Below are 22,002 nucleotides of genomic sequence, written 5' to 3'. Positions count from 1 at the left end.
AAATTAAGATTAATAATCCAGAAGGCTCACCCATTTATTACTTTACTTTTAAATCTAACAAGCCAGGCCAGGCCAGGCCCCACTGCATTCTATATTTCTCTAGATAGCTGTAACTCTTGAGTACAAGTATAACTTCTCAAATAGCATAGATGCATAAGTTTTAAACCTTGAACAACAAAATAGGGGAGAAGGTAGAACTGAAGAACACCTCAGAACTCTGAATGGACAGTCAGAATTCCAAATGCTCAGATAGGAAATTGTTGGGCATAATGTAAGAACCTAGACTTCTGTCTTGACATCGAAAGCCCTCCATGGAATTGCTACCAAGCAATTCCATAAGCGTAGTTTGATTTCTTTATTTGGGGGGGGGGGGGGGGGGAAATGGGAGCTCCAGTCAGGCCAATGTGGCTGCATGTTTGGGGGATGGGCAAAATCCATGCCTGCCTCAGGCTTGCAGTTTGGGGGGGGGGAGGGACAATGACCCCACTAACCACCCCCAAACTACACCAATGAGCAATTCCCTGTTCATCCACAACCATGACCTCTCTCAATAGCTGCATTTCACAGGAACAATAAGACTAGAGGGGGAGGATTGTGAACGAAGGAGGACGACTTTTATTGGAGCTACATCTAGACTATACTATAGAACTCACTCTTCCAAGGCTTAAGAATGACCAAGGACCTCACCACTTTCAAAACTAGATGAAAAACTCATTTTTTATTTAAACTTTTCACTCACAACACTCCTAGCCACACCTGTGAACTAATCAAGCTATTTATCCTACAGAATAGGAAGGAAGAAGGAAGGAAGAAACTGATGCTATTTCTAAAAACTTGAGAGGCACTTGAATACTACAGTGAAAGGGTCATAAATAAATTTGTTAGTCTCTAAGGTGCCACAAGTACTCCTGTTCTTCTTTTTGCGGATACAGACTAACACGGCTGCTACTCTGAAACCTGTCATTCTGTTATAAAGTACCTTTTGTCTTGAATGATTACATCATAATATAATATTTAAATCTGCAAAATGATTCAACAAACTTTCTCAACCATGACCATGAAGTGTTAAATATTTTCCTGCCTTTTCTTTTTGATGCAAGAATCTTTCTGCTTCTTCATTGTTGTATAGAATCTTTGTTCCATCCATATTGCAATTTCACAGCTAAATATCAATAGGGTCATAAATATTCAGGTTATGTAATAAAGATAGTCAAAGCAGCTGATAAAATTCTCTTACTCTTCATTTACAGCAGCTGGGTAGGCCTTGCCAAATGTTGCTTTACATAATAGGTCATGATGTTCTGACTGCATTAAGCTTTCTGATCACTTTTTTTTATCTGCTACAATTTTTGAACACTACATTTGAGACACTGAAAACACCATCCAGTGGATTTAGAAGCAAGTCTTTTGATGCCCACACATATTTCAAAGGTTTAAAAGATTAAAATGTCAAAGAAGTCAGCCTTTTGTTAGTATGTCTGTACTTTTTGCATTTTGTGATACAGATACAACAGTGACTTTCAAATATTTATCCTCCCTATTTTAGGTCCATAAAATCTTTGTCTCCGATAAAGTCACTTCTACATTTTAAAGCTTGTTTTGTTTAGACTATTTTGTTTGAACTGCACACACACAGAAAAGTAAAATAGCATGTATCTGAAAGGACTTCACTGCAACAACTTTAAAGTATATCCATTACCATTAAATCATACCCATTACCGTATCCATCCAAGACTAACTGTATTTTATCCTCCCAATTCTATCAAAGTCAAGTTGTAGTTCTTGACTAGTTTCAATAGATAATTATTTGTATTATTGTAGATTATCAAGAAGCTTGGGAGTCTTAAGTATGGGTCAGATCCTTACTCAAATGAGCAGGCACACTGATAGTGTCTAGGGACTAGGAATCAGTTATGAACATCTATTCAAATGAGGAAAGACTTGTAGTGCTCTTCATTCATATTGTATATTTTCATGATACAATAAAACCCCAATCCTGTAGTCACTTAGGCTTGGTCTACACTACCCCCCTAATTCGAACTAAGGTACGCAACTTCAGCTACATGAATAACGTAGCTGAAGTTCGAAGTACCTTAGTTCGAATTAGTTCGAACTTACCTTGGTCCACACTCGGCAGGCAGGCTCCCCCGTCGACTCCGCGGTACTCCTCTCGCCGAGCTGGAGTACCGCAGTCGATGGCGAGCACTTCCGGGTTCGACTTATCGCGTCCAGACTAGACGCGATAAGTCGAACCCAGAAGTTCGATTTCCAGCCGTCGAACTAGCGGGTAAGTGTAGCCAAGGCCTTACGCACATAAGTAATGCTGGGAAGGTCAGTAGCCCCAGTGAGGTCAACATACTCATGTGTGTAAAATTAAGCATGGCCTTGTTTGCAGGACTGAGGCCTACAGCTGTTACAAACACTTTCTTTTATAAAGCAGATACCAAACCAGACAATTACCACCTTTCCCCACCCCAAGTCATACAGTGGGTCCAGCTCAACAGCCAGTGACATCACAGTCTTGCATTAGTTAGTAATTTCCATGGTAATGGGACCCCCCCTCACATAGTGATGGTCTACCTTGTGCACTAACAGATAAGAAAGCTAGAGCATGGGAGGTAGCTTGACTGGTAAACATTAGCAAGTTTCTAATCAAAGTCTCACTGGAAAACAAATCTTACTAAGGAAACCACCAAATAATACACTCCTCATTTGGCATTCTTAAGTCTACACTGAATTATATGGAAACTAGCACTTCCACTGTGCCACAATCCTTCTAATAGCTTCTTCCAAACCTTCAGTAGAACTAGTGGCAATCAGTTCTAATTTAGGCCTGGTGTAAGTCAACAGTGAACTGAAATCAATTTAATTATATCTGGCTTACATCAGGGCTAAGTTGGGTCCTGAACTTGGACCAGGAAGGGAGAGATTGAACATCTGTGACAGATTAGGAGTTTTGCTTTCGTCAGAGTGTAGTAGAGCTGATCATCCAGGACCAGAAACCTTATAACCAAAGTCAGTCCTGTTGTTCACCTCCTATAACATTGTTACCATTTATATTGCAGTAGCTCCTGTGATTGCCAGTCATAGACCATAACCCTACTGTACTAGGCATTGTGCAAATACATAAAGATTTTCCTTGTTCCAAGGAACTTAAAATATACCTGCCAATAGGGCAAAAGTTGCCATGCAGCCTCTCCTCCATACTACATGATGCAGAAGACATTAGGGGATAGTCTTCTTGATCACTTCTCCATGATCACACATACTATCAACCTCCCATTAATCAAATAATGCCTCTGTGGCAACTGCAGCAATTGCTAGCCTGGAAAATTCATATTTGGAAATAATGTATTTTCAGCTCTCTTAATGCAAGTTAGCAGGTGGCAACAAGGAGGATAAGCCAACATCACGTGACTAGCAGGTGCACTGCAGATCATGTACCACAGTTTAGAAACCAAATGTGTTAATGCAAATACTTACAGTTTGAGTGCATTCATGTAAAGACAGTTTACAAACGCGGAGATTAATCACACCCCTACAACAATATACCCCTTTAATTACTTGGATGAAAACGAGACAGAGGAATATTTAAAAATATTGTAAAATAAGAACTGCATCTGGTCCAGGACAAAAAAGATGTCCAATCAATATTAAAATATTAGAAATCAGCAATTAGATATGGGTAAGAGAGAAAGTGAACCTTCTCTTGCTGAACACAAAATAAATCTTAAGCAGCCCTTCAGAAACATACCAGAAGTGTCTTCTCAAACCCCTCTTTACAAGCTCATCAGAGTCTTCTGACATTCAGTTTCATTCTTCTTGTTTACCTCTGATATTGAAGCACACACCTGAGCTATGGTACTTTGCATACAACTGTACAGTCAAGCTTGCTTACAAAGTGAGGTTCACTTCATCATAGGCAGATGAAATATGACAGATTGGTTAATTGTCATAAGTGAACTCAACTCACTTCTCCTCCTTCCCACTAAATATATTATGATTGGAGCTGGATGAGTAGTACAAACAAACATTTGTTGTTATTTGATTGAGTAAAAGCTTCAGTTTTGCTCCAGGTGCTATTTGTGAGCCCTCTCTCCTCTCTCCTCCTTACTGTCCACCAACATTCATTGGGATAAATCTTTGTGGCAAAAATTTTTAGATGGCCATTGTGAAAGGTTTGAGAGCCTGGGAGTCAGGCAATCAGGGAGCAGAAATATCATGCATCTTTAGATGACTGGTTACACAGGATGAATAGCAAATTCCAAATAGAATACTCAAAACAAAAGCTCAGGACTGAAGTATGTTGCGCAAACCTTTCAATTAATTTTGAATAAACCTCAGGTTTTTGTTTGTAGAAAATTCAAACAGAAAAATTTGTTGGAAGATAATAGCTTACACATTAGGAACAAGGGTATTGCAATTCAGAAGTTATTATTTTTGTTAAAATTGGATGCAGTCTTCAGATATATGCATTATCAGGCTATTTTAGTTCAGGACGACTGTTCCTCTCTAGAGATTTTATACCCATTGTTATTTATTCTTGAAGAGATCTACTACTTTAATGAGCGTGCTGAACAAAAAAATTATCCTCTAGATTTTTTTCAAACTGATTTAGTAAAACAAATGATTACTTAAAAAAGCAATTTTGTTTTTACTTTAAAAAGTAGTACAAGCATGTGGAGAGTGGAGTTCCCTTATTTATCCAGAGAATAAGTAGAGCAGCCACACATACTTTCCAGTAATAGAATGCCAAATGTGTGTCTGTCTATCACATTGTAGAGGAACTACCTCCAAGGGCAAATCAACCTCCAGGACCCAGAATTTCAAAGGCCCTGATTTCAACAGAAGTGAGGTGCCTAATTACCTTTCTAGATCTAGGCCCAAATGCCTATTGAGTCCGTGGCCTGTGAATTTGTTTGCAGACCTGCCAGCCACAAGACTTTTTGTAAAGTGAAAGCCTACCTGTTCCGTTTAAACTGAACTAAGATCTCCCACTCATACCATGTAGGTCACCTGGCAGCTTTCAGGTGGCATCAATTTAGTCATTACTAACCTATGCTGGATTCCAGCTAGCAATCTGTAGGAACTATGCTATATATTCTATTACCAATCTCCTGAGCCATCCTGCCCCTATGTTGTTAGCATTCCGCTGAACTGACAATAAGGAGTTAATTTTTCAAATCTCTATCGTTTGCTTCATGTTGCAGTTCTTTTGCCCTCTTGAGCTGTTTAGAGAGGTTGCCTGAAGTGTATTATCAAATCAATTGCATAAGCACCTTTTGTTTAAGGTCTCACAGAGCAGGGCTCCTCTCTGCAAGAGGGGCAAAATCTGCTGTCTACCATTCTAAAAGGTAAGTTTGCACACATTAGCTACTGTTATCTTCATTGGCACCAGTAAATGACTAGCTCTATAAGCTGTACTACATCTCTCATTATGGAGGCACTCCTGATCTCTGCAATATGAATGTTGTAGTTGTGACCAACTTGTCAACATATGTAAACAGATTTCTTGATGACAGCATGTTTATCGTAATAAAGAAATAATGTGTCTGATAATGGAAAGGAAGAACAAAGCTTGCCAACTTGTTGTATTTAAGATTGATTACACATTACCAGACACCAACACACACTGGAGCTAAGCTCCCTCTTAAATGACAGTGTTTTAAAGGGCTCCTGATGCCACACAGAAAAAATGTTTTTAGAAATTGTATTCGAAAATACTTCTGCTGATGTATTTATTTTCATATCTCTCTTTAGTTGCATTACTATGCACATCAGCATGAAAATGGAAGTTTTGTTTCTTAAGGCTTGTTGGTTTCTACTCAGAGCTCTTGACCTGTGAAGGCTCAAACTTCCGACAATGTCACACTTTCAAATGGCTAAAAACCTCAAATGAAGACTGTTACTAACCCCCACTCCTGACAACCAAACCCAGATTCAATATTTGGCAATACTTTGCAGTTACATACAGATAACAGCAGATCAGTATGAATGGAAGTTTTTTGTCTCAAGTGAATACTGTAACTTGATTAAATGAGAGAAATGGCCAAGATGCTCCTACTGCTTAGTTTTTGCCTTAAGTCATAGGGCTGTAAGTTTTACTCAACTTTTAGTCAGGCAAACCACCCACTGATATTAGTGATCATTTTCCCCCAAGTAAGAACTTCAGGATTTGACCCATAATGATTAGTTTGTGACAGCACAAATGGTTGATGAGGAAGGGATTATAAAGTCAACTACAATGTCACAAGTTCAACTAAGAAGGTGCACATAAAAATCTTCCTATCGGGAACTGTTATAACAGAAATCATTTGGAAGAGTGGAGGAGGAGAAGGTAGCAATAACTGTTGAAAAGCCTTCTCTTTTGGAGATAAGAGCATATTGGAGAGGAGACCATTGGTGGCCAGATATACAGCAGCAAGCCACTATATTGGACTCCCTAGTCTTTCTATTTTCTATGCAGCAGACCTTTTCCCACTCGGAGCTTCATTAAGATTTTAATTTAAAAGTATCTGTTGAGATTAATAACACTTTTGTTCTATTTTCTGTCTTGACACTCAGGGTCTGACTAATTTTAATCAACTGTTAGTTGGAAATTAGACATCAATATACAAAACCATTCTGAATAAAACCACATACTATATACAATCCTTTCACATTGATATCTAAGACCCAGTAGTCTACTCATGGCAAAGCCAATAAGAATCAGAATATATAAATTCTTAACACCTCATTGGCAATCCAGTTACCATACAAGATGTATTACTTCTATGCACTGTGAAGGGGGAAGTGTGTTGTGCTACTTGTGAAATTTAGATATCCACTAACAGAGGAATGAGAAACTAGAAGCTCCCTATTTTCATACATATTCTGAAAATATATCTATATGCTGTTAAAAAAGGACAATGGTAAAGTTGACAGGATTAAATTAATCCTAGGTTTGTTTTGGTTCACAGCATACACATTACATTGTTTCTAATGAACAGGGAGAGAGCTGATACATGAACACTGGCTGTCACAGCCCTGAGTTCTTTATTGGTTTGCCCCATTGAGCAGCTCAATTTTTAGTTGTGATTAAGGAAACAGATTATTTAGATAGAGGGGAAAAAAAGCAATGATTCCAATTTCTTGCTCCTCAGACACACTGCCTTGTTAAGATAAAGAATTAAATAAGCTGTATTTACAAAAGCAATTAAAAATATACCAGTGCATTTCCTTACACTTTTTTCTTTCCAGTTTGCCTGGATACTGAACTATGTATTGCTCCATTTATGTGGATTTACAAACAAAAAGAGAAAAGTAGATTAAAGCAGCAAGGCTTCCGAGTACATTACAGCAGCAATATACTGTTAACAGAACACATGTTGAATCTTTCAAATGAACAAAGACTGAGTCAGTTGAGCAGTCTGGACAGTCTATTTACATGAAATTGCAATACTCATTTATTTTTCCATGCTGGCTAATTACATAAAGGGTTACAATCATTACTTCCTGGAAGTCATCATCCAGTAAGTCAGCTACACTTGTTTTTATTCCAAATACGACTTACAAGAAATACTGTATCATAACGGCTCCAATTGTTAATTCTTGTAAATATACTTATGTTTCTCAGAGAAAAAAAGGCATTTTATGTACATTTTCAGGTGGTCTTTTTTTTTTTTTTAAATATACTATATTCAACAGCAATACCTTTCCACAGTCTACCCACTCACTACTACTTATGCATTTGTAGGGGAAAAATCTCAGGAAATTACAACTGAAACTCAAATAAGTTTTATTAGTCATACAAGTTATAAACAAGAAAAAAGCTCATTGAAAATGTATGCATAAATACCTGTTTCTAGACAATCCTGGTAGAACTCTCATGACAGAGAAAGAACAAGCTTTCATTATTTTCTCCCACTATCAAGATTATTAAAAAAAACCCACAACCTCCAGAAGTCCCACAATTTAAGCTATGCATGAGTACACATACCTGCTTTTTCCGGAGGAAGTATAATCAAGGAATATTTGCATATGTAACTACATATAGATAATGTAATGTAGCATAGAAATTTCCTCAGCATCATTTTGATATGGTCACCTGAGAGTAACAAAGCCATAAACTAATTATGCAGGTCATCCCAGCTCATACTGCTGACACCTTTATATCACAGTAGTACATCATAATGCACTCTGTAGATGCCAAATTTTCTAAGGGTACATCTTCACTACCCGCCGTATTGGCGGGTAGCAATCGATTTATCCGGGATCAATATATCGCGTCTCGTTAAGACGCGATATATCGATCCCCAAATGCGATCACCGTCGACTCCGGAACTCCACCAGAGCGAGCGGCGGTAGCGCAGTCGACGGGGGAGCCACGGCCGTTGATCCTGCGCCGTGTGGAACCCAGGTAATTCAATGTAAGATACTTAGACTTCAGCTACGCTATTCGCGTAGCTGAAGTTGCGTATCTTAGATCGATCTCTCTCCCACTGTAGACCAGCCCTAAGAGAACTTTGAATGATAGCTCGCTGACAGAGCAGGAGCACTGTAAATCAGGTTGCCTTCACACCATGAAGGTAGGCCTTGAAGGAAGAAGAACATCAATATGTTTCAGAAATATCTACAAATTAATCAAATGTAACTTTTCCCTATACAAAGGTCATTTTGAGATCCAATACCTCAGGATTTAGCAGGGCTAGACGCAAATACTTGGTACCTCCCCTTTCCAATGGGGTATAAAGTTCCCATTTCTAGTTCCAGTGGTCTGCAAGATACTTGACATTAAGCTTGTTACTACTCAAAGACAGATACCACCCACCTTCCACATTCGTTTGGTATAATTTTGGGTGGAACTGCCACATTTCTGGGAGAAAAAAGTTGAAATATCCTTGTCAGATTGGGGCAAGAGGGCAGAGATTTGCTTTCCTTTTTAAAAAAATAGCAGCTACTTCAAACTGTTCAAGAGTATTAGAAGCAGTCCTGAAGCACACTGATTAGTGGCAGATTAAAAAGCAAGATAGATAATAAATTGCTGAGTTATGCAACAAGCAACATGGATATCACCAACATGTATCTGGTGGGTGTTTTTATATTTAGATGTTTTCCAAGACTGATTGACCTGACCACATTGCAGTTAGTTTTCACAAACTGAAGAATATATTAATTCATGAGGCATTGGGTGGCTCAGTGGATAAGTTACGGGAAAAGGAAAGTTCTCTTTGGCTCAATAATGATGGAAGAGGAAAATTGAAATACAGTATAAAAAAAATAATCTTCCTGATAAGGATACCCCTCTCAGGCTGTAGCATCATCTCTCAAGACAACTGATGGAAGCCCAATCATTACAGTCATTTAAAATGGGACTGAAGATATAACAAAAATGAACTATAGTGAATAATCCTGCATTGGCAGATGTATTATTTGTCAACAATCTAGTCACATTTACTACTATAGTGCTGCAGGGCCTACCAAGCATGGGGATGCATTATAGTAGGCATTGAACAGCGAAGCAAATGGTCCCTGCCCTGAAGAGCTTACAATCTAATTAGACAAGACAGACAAGGTGGAGAAAGGGGTATAACACGGAGTCAACAATGTGTTGGCAGAGAACGTCATTTTAGTGACACTTTTTAAGTTGGGTTTAGCTAAATGGAAAGAAAAAGGGAAGGGAAGAGGGGCAGGTACAGAGTGAAGTCAAGGTGAAGACACTGAGGGAAGGGGAGGGTTTGAGCAAACAGCCAGTCAGCATAAGGCAGAGAAAAGTCCAGTAAAAACTGTTGAAAGTTCTCTGAATGTCTAGAGGTTCTAGATTTCACTGATTCTGGAGTCTCTAGCTGGCTCCTCTCTGCATTCTTCCTCCTCCTTCTTCCACATAGTGGAGGAGTTCCAGGGGAAGATGAGACACCACCTGGGGCCTAGTGCCCCCAGTGTGTTTGTGTGTGTGAGAGAGAGTCTCCCCTGCAGTTCTGAATCTGTGCGTGTGCACACATGCATATAATAGGTCTTTTCCATCTCTAGTTTGTGATTTGATGAAAATTGCCATTATCATTTGAACCAGTTTAATGACCTGTGCAAAGCGGTAACAGTCCTCTTCCTTGTAACCCAGCTTTCACATAAGAACTGCCATCAGAGTTTGCATTCATTTTTGTCTAAAAGCTGAAAGGGTAAGGTGAGAAGGTGACTAAGCTAGTTTTCCTGCCCCAAGAATGGTCTTTCCAGAACAGGGGTAAAACACATTAGAATAGATTGTTGCCTACGGTAAGCAGTACAGAAAGGGCGTAACGTAAATTATGACTAGTAACTGACAAAGTGAGAGAAGCTGGCTATGAGGCTTGTTTCCATCAGAAAAAAAAAGAATAAAAGAATCCTGATACTGGAGTATGGTTATGCAAATTGATGGAAGAGGCTAGATTGTTCCTTGAAACCTGAGCAGTAAGGGTAGATTATTAGAAACTAATCTAGATTAAATACAAACTGAGTTAGCATTAATTTCTACTCATAGGAGCACAGGGGTCAGAGGTGGGCCACTGACATTCTCTTAATACAGCAACATGCCATTGGTCCACTTGCACATGGCTTGGTGTGGCTGTCCCCTACCACTGTGACCAGTCTTGTCCAACATGCAGATGCCACACTGCCAGCAGAGGGTCAATGCTAAGAGCCTGTATAGGAGTCAGCAGAGGATGTCTTACTGTAGAGCAAGGGTGGGAAAACTTTTTGGCCTGAGGGCCACATCGGGGTTACAAAACTGTATGGAGGGCCAGGTACAGAAGGATGTGCCTCCCCAAACAGCCTGGCCCCTGCCCCCATCCACCCCCTGCCACTTCCTGCCCCCCCTCAGAACCTCCGACCCATCCAACCCCCCCTTCTTGTCCCCTAACCGCCTCCCCTCCTAGGATCCCCCATCCCTAACCGCCCCCGGGACCCTACCCCATATCCAACCCCCGCTGCTCTGATCCCTATCCATACCCCCGCCCCTTGACAGGCCCCTCCCGGATCCCATGCCTATCCAACCCCCCCCGGTCCCCATCCCCTGACCCCATCCACACCCCCGTCCCCTGACAGGCCCCCCCAGGACTGCCATGCTTATCCAACCTGTCCCCCCCATCCCCCAGAACCTCCACCTCATCCAACTACTTCCTGTCCCTTGACTGTCCCCCGGGACCCTCCTGCCCCTTATCCAACCCCCCCGGCCCTGGCCCTTTACCAAGCCACTCAGAGCACCATGTCTGGCAGCCGCGCCGCCCGGCCAGAGCCAGACACGCTGCCGTGCTGCTCAGCTGGAGCGCACAACCCCGCAGCCCAGAGCGCTGCCCACATGGCGGCGTGGCTACGGGAGAGGGGGACAGCAGGGGAGGGGCCGGGGGCTAGCCTCCCCGGCCAGGAGCTCAGGGGCCAGGCAGAATGGTCCCGCGGACCATAGTTTGCCCACCTCTGCTGTACAGTCTTATCGCTGCTAGCCAACCTTTTCCAATGCTGACATCTATTGCCATTGGAGCTGCTCTGATTGGCAAGGGAACTGGTATTCATGGAATCTGAAATTAATTTAAGGAAAACAAAGCAGAAAGATGAATTGAGAAGCCATTCCGTCTGACCACAGAACCATTTCCGAGCTATCAGTCTGATGTTATTAGCAACTGATACTTTACTTCATAAAAAGTGACCAATAAAAAGATAATAGTAGGAAATTAAATGAACCTGAACATGATTTAGAACTTTACTATGCAATGCTGAAATATTGTGGAGAAAACACTTGGAAAGAACATCAGAAGAAACCATTGTACAGGATCCAAATTGCATTGGTTTCAGTGAGGTATGTGAGCACATTAAGAGGGAAGTTATATCTTTCACTATTAATGATTAAGTTGACAAAAGCCAATCACCATATTTAAGATAATTAAATATCACTTATTTTACACACACACACACACACACACACACACACACACACACACACACACAGGTAAGACCCGCCACATTCATGATTACTGGTTGTCTGTTCACATGTACTGAAGTGACCCAGATTCCATTCGCTCCAAGTGTCCACTGAAACACAAAAGATATGAAATGGAAAAAGGATGGTCTCATGGTTAAGATGCAGGACAGGGAGTCACATGTCCTGAGCCTATTCCTGACTCTGCCAAACAGATTTCCTTTGTGACTTTGGCCAACCCACTTATCTTCTTTGTAACAGAGTTTTCCTATCTGTAAAAAGGCAAAATTCATTACATGTTTTTAAAACATCTCAAAACCCTCAAGATGGAAGACCTTCATTTTGTAATATTTAAATTTACATTTAAATGATATTCTGAGTCTCCTGAACAGCTGCTTTGAACAGAAATAAGCATTTATTTTTAAATGGAGGTCACAGAACAATAGTACAAATAAATCACACGATCTAAAAGGTGTAAGAAAGGGCAAAGTATAAAGCCTATCGAAGTGCCCAATTACCAAAATGATAATTTTCAGTTAGTTTCTACTCTTGCTAGTTTTTGTTTTGTTTTTTTGTTTTTGTTTTGTTTTGCAGATACAAGAAAGTTAAGGAAGTGTCCTGGATTGTACTTTGAAAGCCATGACAAATTCTTCCTGATGTCTTCCAGTTGAGAGGGAATCAATTTTTCCATTCATGGGAAATCCACAATTTCAATTTTTTTCAATTTCAGAATGGAACAAAGTCCCACAGATTTCAAGTTTCCAGCAAAATGAGAGTCAGAATTTATGGTTTTTTAAGGTCAATCGAAACACTGTTTCAATTTTTCCTTTCTAAATTTTATATCTAGAGTTTGTCTGAGGAATTTCAAAGAAAACTGGAAAAGGGTTATGTCATTATATCTCGTTTAAAATGTTTTCAAAACAAAATGAATTTTTGTTATGGGTTTTGGTTTTGAAACTATTTTATATTATAAAATATATTGTAATATACAATTTAAAAAGTTGAAATAAAAAACAAACATACATTTCAAAAATTTTCTTTGGAGAATTTTGATGTTTGGTTTTCATTCCAATTCAGAATGAAGCCAAATTTAAAATCCTTTGTGAAATGAAACCTCCATCCTCTGCATAGCTCTAATATAATACATAAATACAAAATTAAGTAGGAATAGAATGCTTTGATTTTCATTTCAAAACAAAATGTTTTGACCACACACCACTTTTTTCAATTTTTCTTTCAAAACAAAGTTTAATTCAAGCAGACATATTTCCACAAAATGTTTTGCTTTCCATGAATTGGCATTTTTCAACAGAGAAACGTTCTATTGGCAAGTTTTTAACCAGCTCCACTTCCAATCCTTAGTTAACATTAGACACACAGCTTCAAACATTCACAATCTTACAACAGAAGTGCTTGGATCAGGTAGTTAGTAAGCATGTTTCCTATTCAAACCAAGTGAATTATACTTTGTGGAGGGTCAGTAAGGATATTTCTACACTGCAATTAAACACCCACGGCTGGCCTGTTTCAACCCACTCGGGCTTGGGCTATTGGGCTGTTTAATTGCAATGTAGACATTTGGGCCCTGGCTGGAGCCCGGGCTCCGGGACCCTTCCCGCTTGCTGGGTCCCAGGGCTTGGGATGGAGCCTGAGCCCGAATCTCTATATCACAATTAAACAGCTCCATAGCCCAAGCCCCGTGAGCCCAAGTCGGCTGATCCGGGCCAGCCACGGGTGTTTGTTTGATGTTTAGACATACCCTAATAGGACTTAAAGGGTGCCTAGGCCTATTTTAAAGGCTTATAGGGAATTTAAGTGCTGCACGGGTGTTGTGTCAGTCCTCTGCACTGGGCTCAATTTTACATCCCTACTTGTAAAGGGAATTTTTTTTTTTAAACCAGACAAAGTCAGATGTTCAAAATCTCAGTAACTGATCAGTCACCATACAAAAGATACCAATATAGACCCCAAGGGATATGTCCTACTATTTGTCTAACTCTCTGGGTTCCTCAGTAAATCCATCAAATTGGTCTTACTTTAAATTAGTACATTAAGAACAGTGCCAGGAACCAGTTGATCTCTGAATAAAACCAAGAGTCAGGCTGAAGTAGACAATCAAGTGAATGAGTACATTTGAGCTTGAGAGTGCTACACATAATTCTCAGATAGGCAGGTATAGTCATTCTCAGATGCTCCAGAGGGATAATAATACAGTTGGTACAGCCAAGAGTACATCTCAGCTGCTGAGATGAATAGAACTTACTCCTGTTTCCTTTTAAAACATGTAATATTGTGTTAAACTGAAAATTGAGACATGTCTAGGACTTTTGAAGGTCAGTATTATGCTGTACCTTTATGTATTTTGCTCTAACACTACACAATTCTAGCTATCTCTGAGTGCATATCATTTTAGAAGGCCTTTTTGCTCTCCAAACACCCAAAAAGCAGACAAGACTAGAGTTTTGAAATTTTACAATCAGATGACATCTCATAAGAGTATATATGAATTGTAGACTGAGTGGCATATGAAGCAAGTATAAATGAACACAATTGGCCCCCTCTAAGGTTCTTCCTCCATTTTGATGAAATTAATATAAGGAAGGTGCAAATCAGGTTGACAGACGTATTCAGATTATTGTAATTATTACTGATTTGAAGGACACAAGAATTCAAAATGAGCTTGACAAACAGAAGAATTGGTCTGTAATCCACAAGATGAAATTCTATAAAGAAAAGTATTATACTTAGAAAGAAAAGAAAACAAATCAAATGCACAATTACAAAAATGGGAAATAACTGGCTAGGTGGTAGTACTGATAAAAAGGATCTGAGGGTTACAGTGGATCACGAATTGAATGAGAGTCAGCAATGTAATATAGTTGCAAAAAAAGGCTAATATTCTGGGCTGTATCAACAGAAGTGTTGCATGTAAGACACGCAAGGTAATTTCCCCCTAAACTGAGCACTGGTAAGGCCTCAGCTAGAGAACTGTGTCTAACTGTAGACCACACCTTAAGAAAGATGTGGGTACATTGGAGAGGGTCTGGAGGAAAGCAACAAAAAGGATAAAAAGTTTAGGAAACCTGACTTATGAGGAAAGCTTAAAAAAAAACAACAACAACCTGGGGATGTTAGTATTGAAAAAAAAGAAGACTCGGGGGGACCTGATAGTGATCAAATATGTTAAGGGCTGTTATAAAGAGGATGGTGATTAATTGTTCTCCACATCCACTAAAGGTAGGACAAGACATAATCAGCTTAATCCACAGCAAGGGAAATTTAGGTTTGATATTAGGAAAGACTTCTAACTATAAGGCTAGTTAAGTACTAAATAGCTTACAAAGGGAGGTTGTAGAACTCCTACCATTGGAAGTTTTTAAGAGCAGGTTAGACAGACACCTGTCAGAGATGGTCTAGGTATACTTGGTCCTGCCTCAGTGCAGGGAACTGTACTAAATGAATTCTCAAGGTCCCTTCTATGATTCCAAGTCATTTCATTCAATTATCCAACAAGAAAGAGATCTGTCAGGCACATGCCCCACACTACCTTACCAATTTTAAGCTTGTCCTTAAGAACAACTGTCAAAAATGGATTTGAAATAAACTAAATCCTGAGAGCCCTCATAAAGGCTACTTAAATTAGAAAGTGACACAGCTAATCAGTTTAACAAAAGTATCTATTCTTAACAACAAAGTTACAGTACAACCAGCATTGCTCACTATACTCAGGTCTCTCGCTTCCAATGAATCACTGAATTTTAGGTTTATATGCAAGTGGCCTTTCTCCAACTATTCCCTACAAATTAAGGCCCCAACCTTGCAATCAAACCCAGTTAGGTCAAATCTTGCACCTGGCATGGAATATCCCCAAAGTCAATGGGGCTGAGCATGGGTACAAGGGTCCACCCAAGTGGCTCTAACTGTAAGATCAGGACCAAAGACTCTATAGCCTTGCACTTGTTAGAGTTTAAGATTCTTATTTTAAATATTTTCTTTTTTCTGCAAATGTGATAGTTTTATTCCTGGTGACAAAAGCAGTCTTTAAGAACAACACAAATCACTGGCAGACCAAGTTTCTCATGGTGAGACGAGGGACCAGGTGAAACTGGAGTGGTATGTTCACATGCTCCACCCATGAATGAAATGTACCCTTTGTATTTCTGTTAGTTTGTAATTCTATCTGTATTTCTGAGGTTCTTGTATGAACTGCCTATACAATGAGTGAGTCTACTCATACAACTAGAAAAGTATTGCAAGTAATAACTTTCAGCTCACATAAGCTAGAAACTAATTGGCACAATATCTAATAATTCCTTGACTAAGAGTCAGTTCTAACAGCACAGCAAGATATGTAAAGTAGGACATTGAAAGTCTTCATTTCCATATGTGGCACCACCACATACACAAACACACTTTACTAGCGATGTATAATAGAAGCCCATTTGCTCCAATAACATATTCAGATAAGTCTTGCAACTGGGTTTACACAAATGCATACATTTTGAGTTGTCAAATTCTGGAAGTTATGGCTTTTGGGACTGCAGCATTTAGGGACCAGAATGATCCCTGCGTCACACCAAACTGTAATCAGCACAGGACCTTGGTGGGGGGAAAAGGACAAAAGATGCCAGCTTTGTGCATGCTATATTCTAGGGACTGCTCTAATCCCCATATCTCTAGGGCAGCTTTAATTTATGTTGCTAGTAACAGTTCCCTAGGGGTCATAACACTAACCAGATATCATTGGAGGAAAAGGTGCTTGGGCCATGGCCCTTTTTCCCAGCATGCCTTGACACATCTATGCTGGACAAGTGGCACAGAGCTGGCTTTGTTGATTTTACACTACCTGACAGTTACCTTGCTATCTAACTAGGGCACCTTTATAGTCCTTTTGGGTTTCTCCAGTGAAAAGAGACCATATTGGGGGTCAGGACCTGACTCTAGTTTGTTTGTTTGTAATTTGTGTTTATATTTGCTTATCTGGCCTTGGAGATCTGTTGTGACATTACACAAATATTCAGTTAGTATTAAGAAAGTGATGCCAGAATGGGGAAAACAGATTTCCTGTAATCTGGAATTAAATTGTTATATAGGTCTTTGAAAAAGAGGCTGTGATTACATCCACAGGTCCTAGTGGATCTTTCTAAACAGCTTTGCTAAGGGCGTCATCACTTTAGCAGTGTCAAGACAACCATTGTACACATTCAGAGACACCACAAGGGAACAATGTGAACAAATCAAAATTCCTAATACATTAGGTTTATAAATGCATTGTGAAGTAGTGGCAATTATAAAGGGGGACTGTAACGCCAGAGGAGACAGTTTATAACCAGATGCCTTCACTACCCCAGTCTTTGTTTTTACTGAAATTAGCTAATAATGAGGGGGGAGGTGGGGAGATCAGGCAGAGAAGGATAAAGACAACACCTCCCCTCAATGCACAGTATCTTTTTAATTCTGTTAAACACAATGACGGTTTTCTTTTATTTCATCACAGTTGGTTGCCATGAAAATGCTGAACTTGAGATATCATAATCGTGATCTCATTGCAGGATCAAGTAAAAAGAGAAGATGGATTATGCAACTATTGATATTCTGTTGGATTTCATAAATAGTTGTGAGGTACTCTCCCCATTTTCCAAAGCCTCATTTGGATCCACAGGCCCCAATCCTGAATATGTGGGGGGAATCTCTGCACCCACATAGCGGGGTTCCATGTGAGGGCAAGCTCTGGCCAGCATTTCACATAGCAGGATCAGGGCCCTAGTTAGTATTTGCTTACATACTGTCTTTATAATATAGTCAGTGTTAAAGGCTTATGTAGCATTTTGAGCTGTTAAGACAAGTCTGTAGCTATCCATTGGCATACATATTCACTGGAGTAGTATAAGCATTTCATTGAACAGCACAAGTTTTCACCCACCGTGTCAGTATGGAAAGGAACCAATATGCATCAAGGAAGATGCACACCCCATGTCATTAATTTATTGTCCTCTGTTCCACAAAACATATTTTTACAAAAAGAGACGGGTTTCCTTTCCTTTTGAACACTGAAGGTCTAAGGAATATTAGCAGCTAAACCAAGACTCCAGTTGCACTGCTCTCAGCACAGTTCTTGGATGTAAAAATGTAGCTAATGTTGAAGCTGAAACATTTATAATATTGAAGAGATACATTTATTAATCAAGCAGCTACAGCACAACATACAAAGCAATCCTTGGGAAATACAGCCATGTGCATTACGAAAAGGGCAAGGCTTGCTATTGTCTTTCTTCAGTTTAACTGCCAAGCTTTTTAAAAGGTTACTAAACCTCACTGATTAATGAAAGGTGCATAATCTCAGCCAGACAGTTCATAAACATTCCAGCTGTAAATCAGTCCCCCGCCCGCCCTTCTCCAAACTGATTCCTGACAAATTATAAAGGGCGGCATGAGCGGCGTCTGCCTTCCCCTATCTTAAATGACACTGCTAAGGGAAATTAAGTTCAGCAATCACTCCGTTGTTTGAAGTGCAAATCCGGGCGTGTGAAATCGGTCCTCACCCCCAGTGTAGTGTGACTCCAGAATGACTCTGATCAGCATGTACAGTACAGCTCATTCAACTGAAACTCATCTCTTTACCCTCCCCCTCCCTACTCATTGTGATCGCTCTGGATTTTGTGATGAGCCTCAGAGGGAGCCCAAGTTAGGAACAGTGTCAGGCAGCGCGCACACACACACACGCACAAAGGGAGGGGGTATTTCTCTCCCCTCCCCCCTCTATTAACATCCACTTACCTTTCACTTGACTTTCATACTCCGCTATAATCTCTTTGTCCTTTTTGAATCTGCTTGGTGTGGACATTATCCAGGCGGCGTTTCTCCGACGAGCTCTGAAGCTGGGTCAAATGGTCATAAAGCAGAGCCGCGAGGGGAGCGGCGCCCACACGCGCTAGCCCAGCAGCTGGGGGTGGGTAGGTGGCGACTAGACTAACCCTGGCGCGGGCACCATCTCCTCCAGCTACGGCAAAGAGAGCCCAGCCCCGGGGGCAAGGCGGGGTGGGAGGCAGCCGCGGCGGAGGATCCGCTCCCTCTGCACGGGGCTAGCGCCGAGTCCCGCTGCTGCCCCGCACCGCTGTCATGTCTCCACGCACCAGAGGAGCTGGGGTGGGGCGGACAAAGGGTAGGGGCGGCCGGGTCAGCTCCTCAGCAGCCACGGGTTACTCCAGCTGCTGCCGCCGGCTGGGAGAGCAGCGAGCGGACTAGCCCGAGGCGACAGCCCCACGCGCCGCAACTCCCCAGCTCCGGGCCCGAGGCGGAGAGGCGTCCCTGGGGATAAAGTTCTCGCCTCCGGCGTGTCTCTCCCGCCCCGCGGCGCCCGCTCCCCCTGCTGCTGCTGGTCTGGGGCAGGAACCCGGACTGCGTCTCCGCCGCCAGCCCACAGCCGCCGCTGCCAGCGACCCGCCCACCCCGCCGGCAATGGGCAGGGAGGGAAGCTCGCACGCTACCCCCCCGGGCGAGCAAGCGCCGGGCTCTCGGCGTAGAGCGAAGCCTCTGGCGGCCAACCGCAGCCGCCACGCCTTCACGGCCCCCCAATGGAGGGGAAGCGGGAGGCCCCAGCAAGCTAGGCTGCCCGGCTGCCTCCCGTGGAGCAGCCCAGCCCCGGAGGCTGCTGAGCCAGCCTCGGCTTTGGCAGGGTCGGATCAGCTGCTGCAGCCGGTGTCCTCTCCCGAGAGCATATGGTGAGCGGGTGTGAGCTGGGGAAAGGGGTGTGAGACGGAGATAAGGTGATGGAAAGCCCTTGATCCTGGCGTGGAAAGTTAAATCCACACGCTGCAGCAGCCGCCGTCACGGCGGAGCCATATGGAGAGGGGAGGAGGAAGGTGGGCAGGCTGGGAAGAGACCATTTAGTTTGAGGATCACGTTTACTTCCCCGCTACAGTCATAGTAAAGCATTGTTTCTTCTTGTTCGTTTCCAGTAGAGGTCACGCCCTCTACCCCTCCACTCCTAGTACCGCAAACGTCGGGCTGCACGAGACGCTGGAGGGCTAGGAGGAGCCCAAGAAAACCTGCGAGCTGAATGAAAACGGTTTAATTTCCTGTATCATTAACAACATTTTCTATAACCTCAGTCTCATGAGGCTGCTGCCTTTCTGATACGGCTTATTCACAACAAGAGCCACATCACTCCACTAGATCTAGGTGTAAGACTAGAGATGGGAAAGCACTTGCATTCGCCAACTCAAATCATAACATATGAATTAACATAAATCGTCATTTGGCAGGTTAGAAGAATACACCACTTTTTTTTTTAATGGATGGGGTGAGAACCACAGGTGCTGACTTTTGTTTTTGCCTGTAGGTACTCCTCTCTAACCCCTCTCTCCACCTTTCCACGGCGAGTGGCAGACCGGGTCTCTGGGGGAAGAGGCCAAGAGTGGCAGGATCTGAGAGGGGGAAAGTGGGGAGAGGCCAGGCAGGGCCATGGTCTGGGTGGCTGGTCCCACAAATGATTAATCTGGCCCTGTAGGTGCTGAGCACCCCCTATTTTTTTTCAGTGGGTGCTTGAGCCCCAGAGCACCCACAGAGTCAACTCCTATGGTGGGAACATCACTGCAGCAGATTAAGACCATACGCACCTAGCTTCCACCAAGTGAGAGAGGGGAAATACAGAAGTCTTTTTAGTAGCTTTAGAAGAAATTGTATTTCAGTGCCCCAAAGATCTAAAGGAAAGGAAGAACCGCTGGCAACAGAGAAGATGGCTAGAGGTGGGAGGAATTGAGAATATGCCACTGGCCCACAAATAAAAAAAACGCAGAGTTCAAACTAAACTATGTGGTCTGTTAACATCACTGGTGTCCACGGACTCTGAAGATACCTCATCTCCCCTCCTCTACCACTTTTGGGAATAGTTCTGGTCCTAATTGCTGAAGTTTTGGGGGGACTGGAACCTGGTTCACCCTCTGTAACCCTACAAGAGGGCTACACTCTATAGGACTGGTGCAATTTTAGATTATTGGTACAAACTCTGGAGGCAGAATTTTCTTGGAAGCTGGCCCTAGGTCTTCAGGTTACATGAAGAAGAGCTCTGTGTAAGCTCGAAAGCTTGTCTCACTCACCAACAGAAGTTGGTCCAATGAAAGATATTATCTTACCCATCTTGTCTCTCTGTCTTCTCTATGTCATTCATTATTTTCCAAACCTTTGTCATGTCCCCTCTTTTCCCCCTACCAGAGAGTTATCTTACCCAGACTTCATGCATATTGTCAATCCTGATGGAGCCTAGCTAAAACATCCCTTTCAGCACAGTGAAGGCTATTTTCAAAGTTGTTTCTGAAGCTAATTTAGTTCTGGGTTTGACCTACAAATTATATCCTATATCAAATTATATTCAAAAAGAGACACAAAAGCAGTTAGTTGCTACCTAGCCCTGATTTTCCTCAACACACTTGATGCTCACATTTTGTCTAGTGGCTGCTTGTAGCTATGTCCATCTGTTAGTCAATGACATGCTGAGTCACAGAATGATAGGCCAGATTCACTAGAGTATAGGGTGCCTAACAGATAGGGGATTAGCTGGAAAGATAGCATAATTACGCAAGTGCTGTCTTTTCTTCAGGAAGTCCATCCTTTCTATTTGTCAGCCATGCCTCATGGCTGCCAAAAGCCTTTCTATCCTTGATCACACCTGATTGCACTCAAGTTCTCAAATAACAAATAGTAATAATGAAGTAAAAAAAACAATAAAGAGTTCAAAGGCACATATAGTTGCCAACAAGATGGACTATGTTGTCATAAGTATCTAGGAATTCCTTGGGGAACAGAGAGGGTGTCGAACCATAATACAAAAAAATAGCCTGAAGATATTGCGATGGCATAGTCATGTAAGCTGCCTATGCACCAGCCTCATTCCCAAGTAATTAGGTGGACACAGCCCCCACAGAAGAACACTTGCCCCATGTAATAGGGCTACCAGACACCTCAGAGGGTTATAGTCACAATTTGTTAGTTTGTTTTTCTCCCTACTTTTAGAGCCTAACAAGAACATTACTATCTTAACCAGAGGACGACAACATTAGTTGGATACCTCCTTTTACCAA

General features: G+C 41.7%; 1 protein-coding gene across 6 annotated transcripts in view; it reads right to left on the bottom strand.

Moving 5' to 3' along the window:
• Positions 1 to 19,763, bottom strand: part of SRGAP1 (SLIT-ROBO Rho GTPase activating protein 1) — a 249,407-nt gene extending 229,644 nt beyond the window's left edge. For 3 of the 6 annotated variants that reach the window (XR_010592908.1, XM_042854268.2, XM_042854236.2), the window contains exon 1: positions 18,701 to 19,363. Coding sequence is in view for 4 of the 6 variants with exons in the window: in XM_042854268.2 (XP_042710202.1) it covers positions 18,701 to 18,767 (67 nt within the window). In the remaining 2 variants the exon portion in view is untranslated. Of the gene's footprint in view, positions 1 to 18,700 lie in introns of all 6 variants that reach the window. The other 3 variants (XM_008171465.4, XM_008171466.4, XM_065568717.1) reach the window with 3 other exon arrangements.
• Positions 19,764 to 22,002: the final 2,239 nt, after the last annotated feature.

The sequence above is a fragment of the Chrysemys picta genome, chromosome 1 (genome assembly GCF_011386835.1).
Source record: "Chrysemys picta bellii isolate R12L10 chromosome 1, ASM1138683v2, whole genome shotgun sequence".
Classification (NCBI taxonomy): Eukaryota; Metazoa; Chordata; order Testudines; family Emydidae; genus Chrysemys; species Chrysemys picta.
The sequence above is the reverse complement of the archived record's forward strand: the minus strand, read 5'-3'. Positions and strand labels throughout refer to the sequence as shown.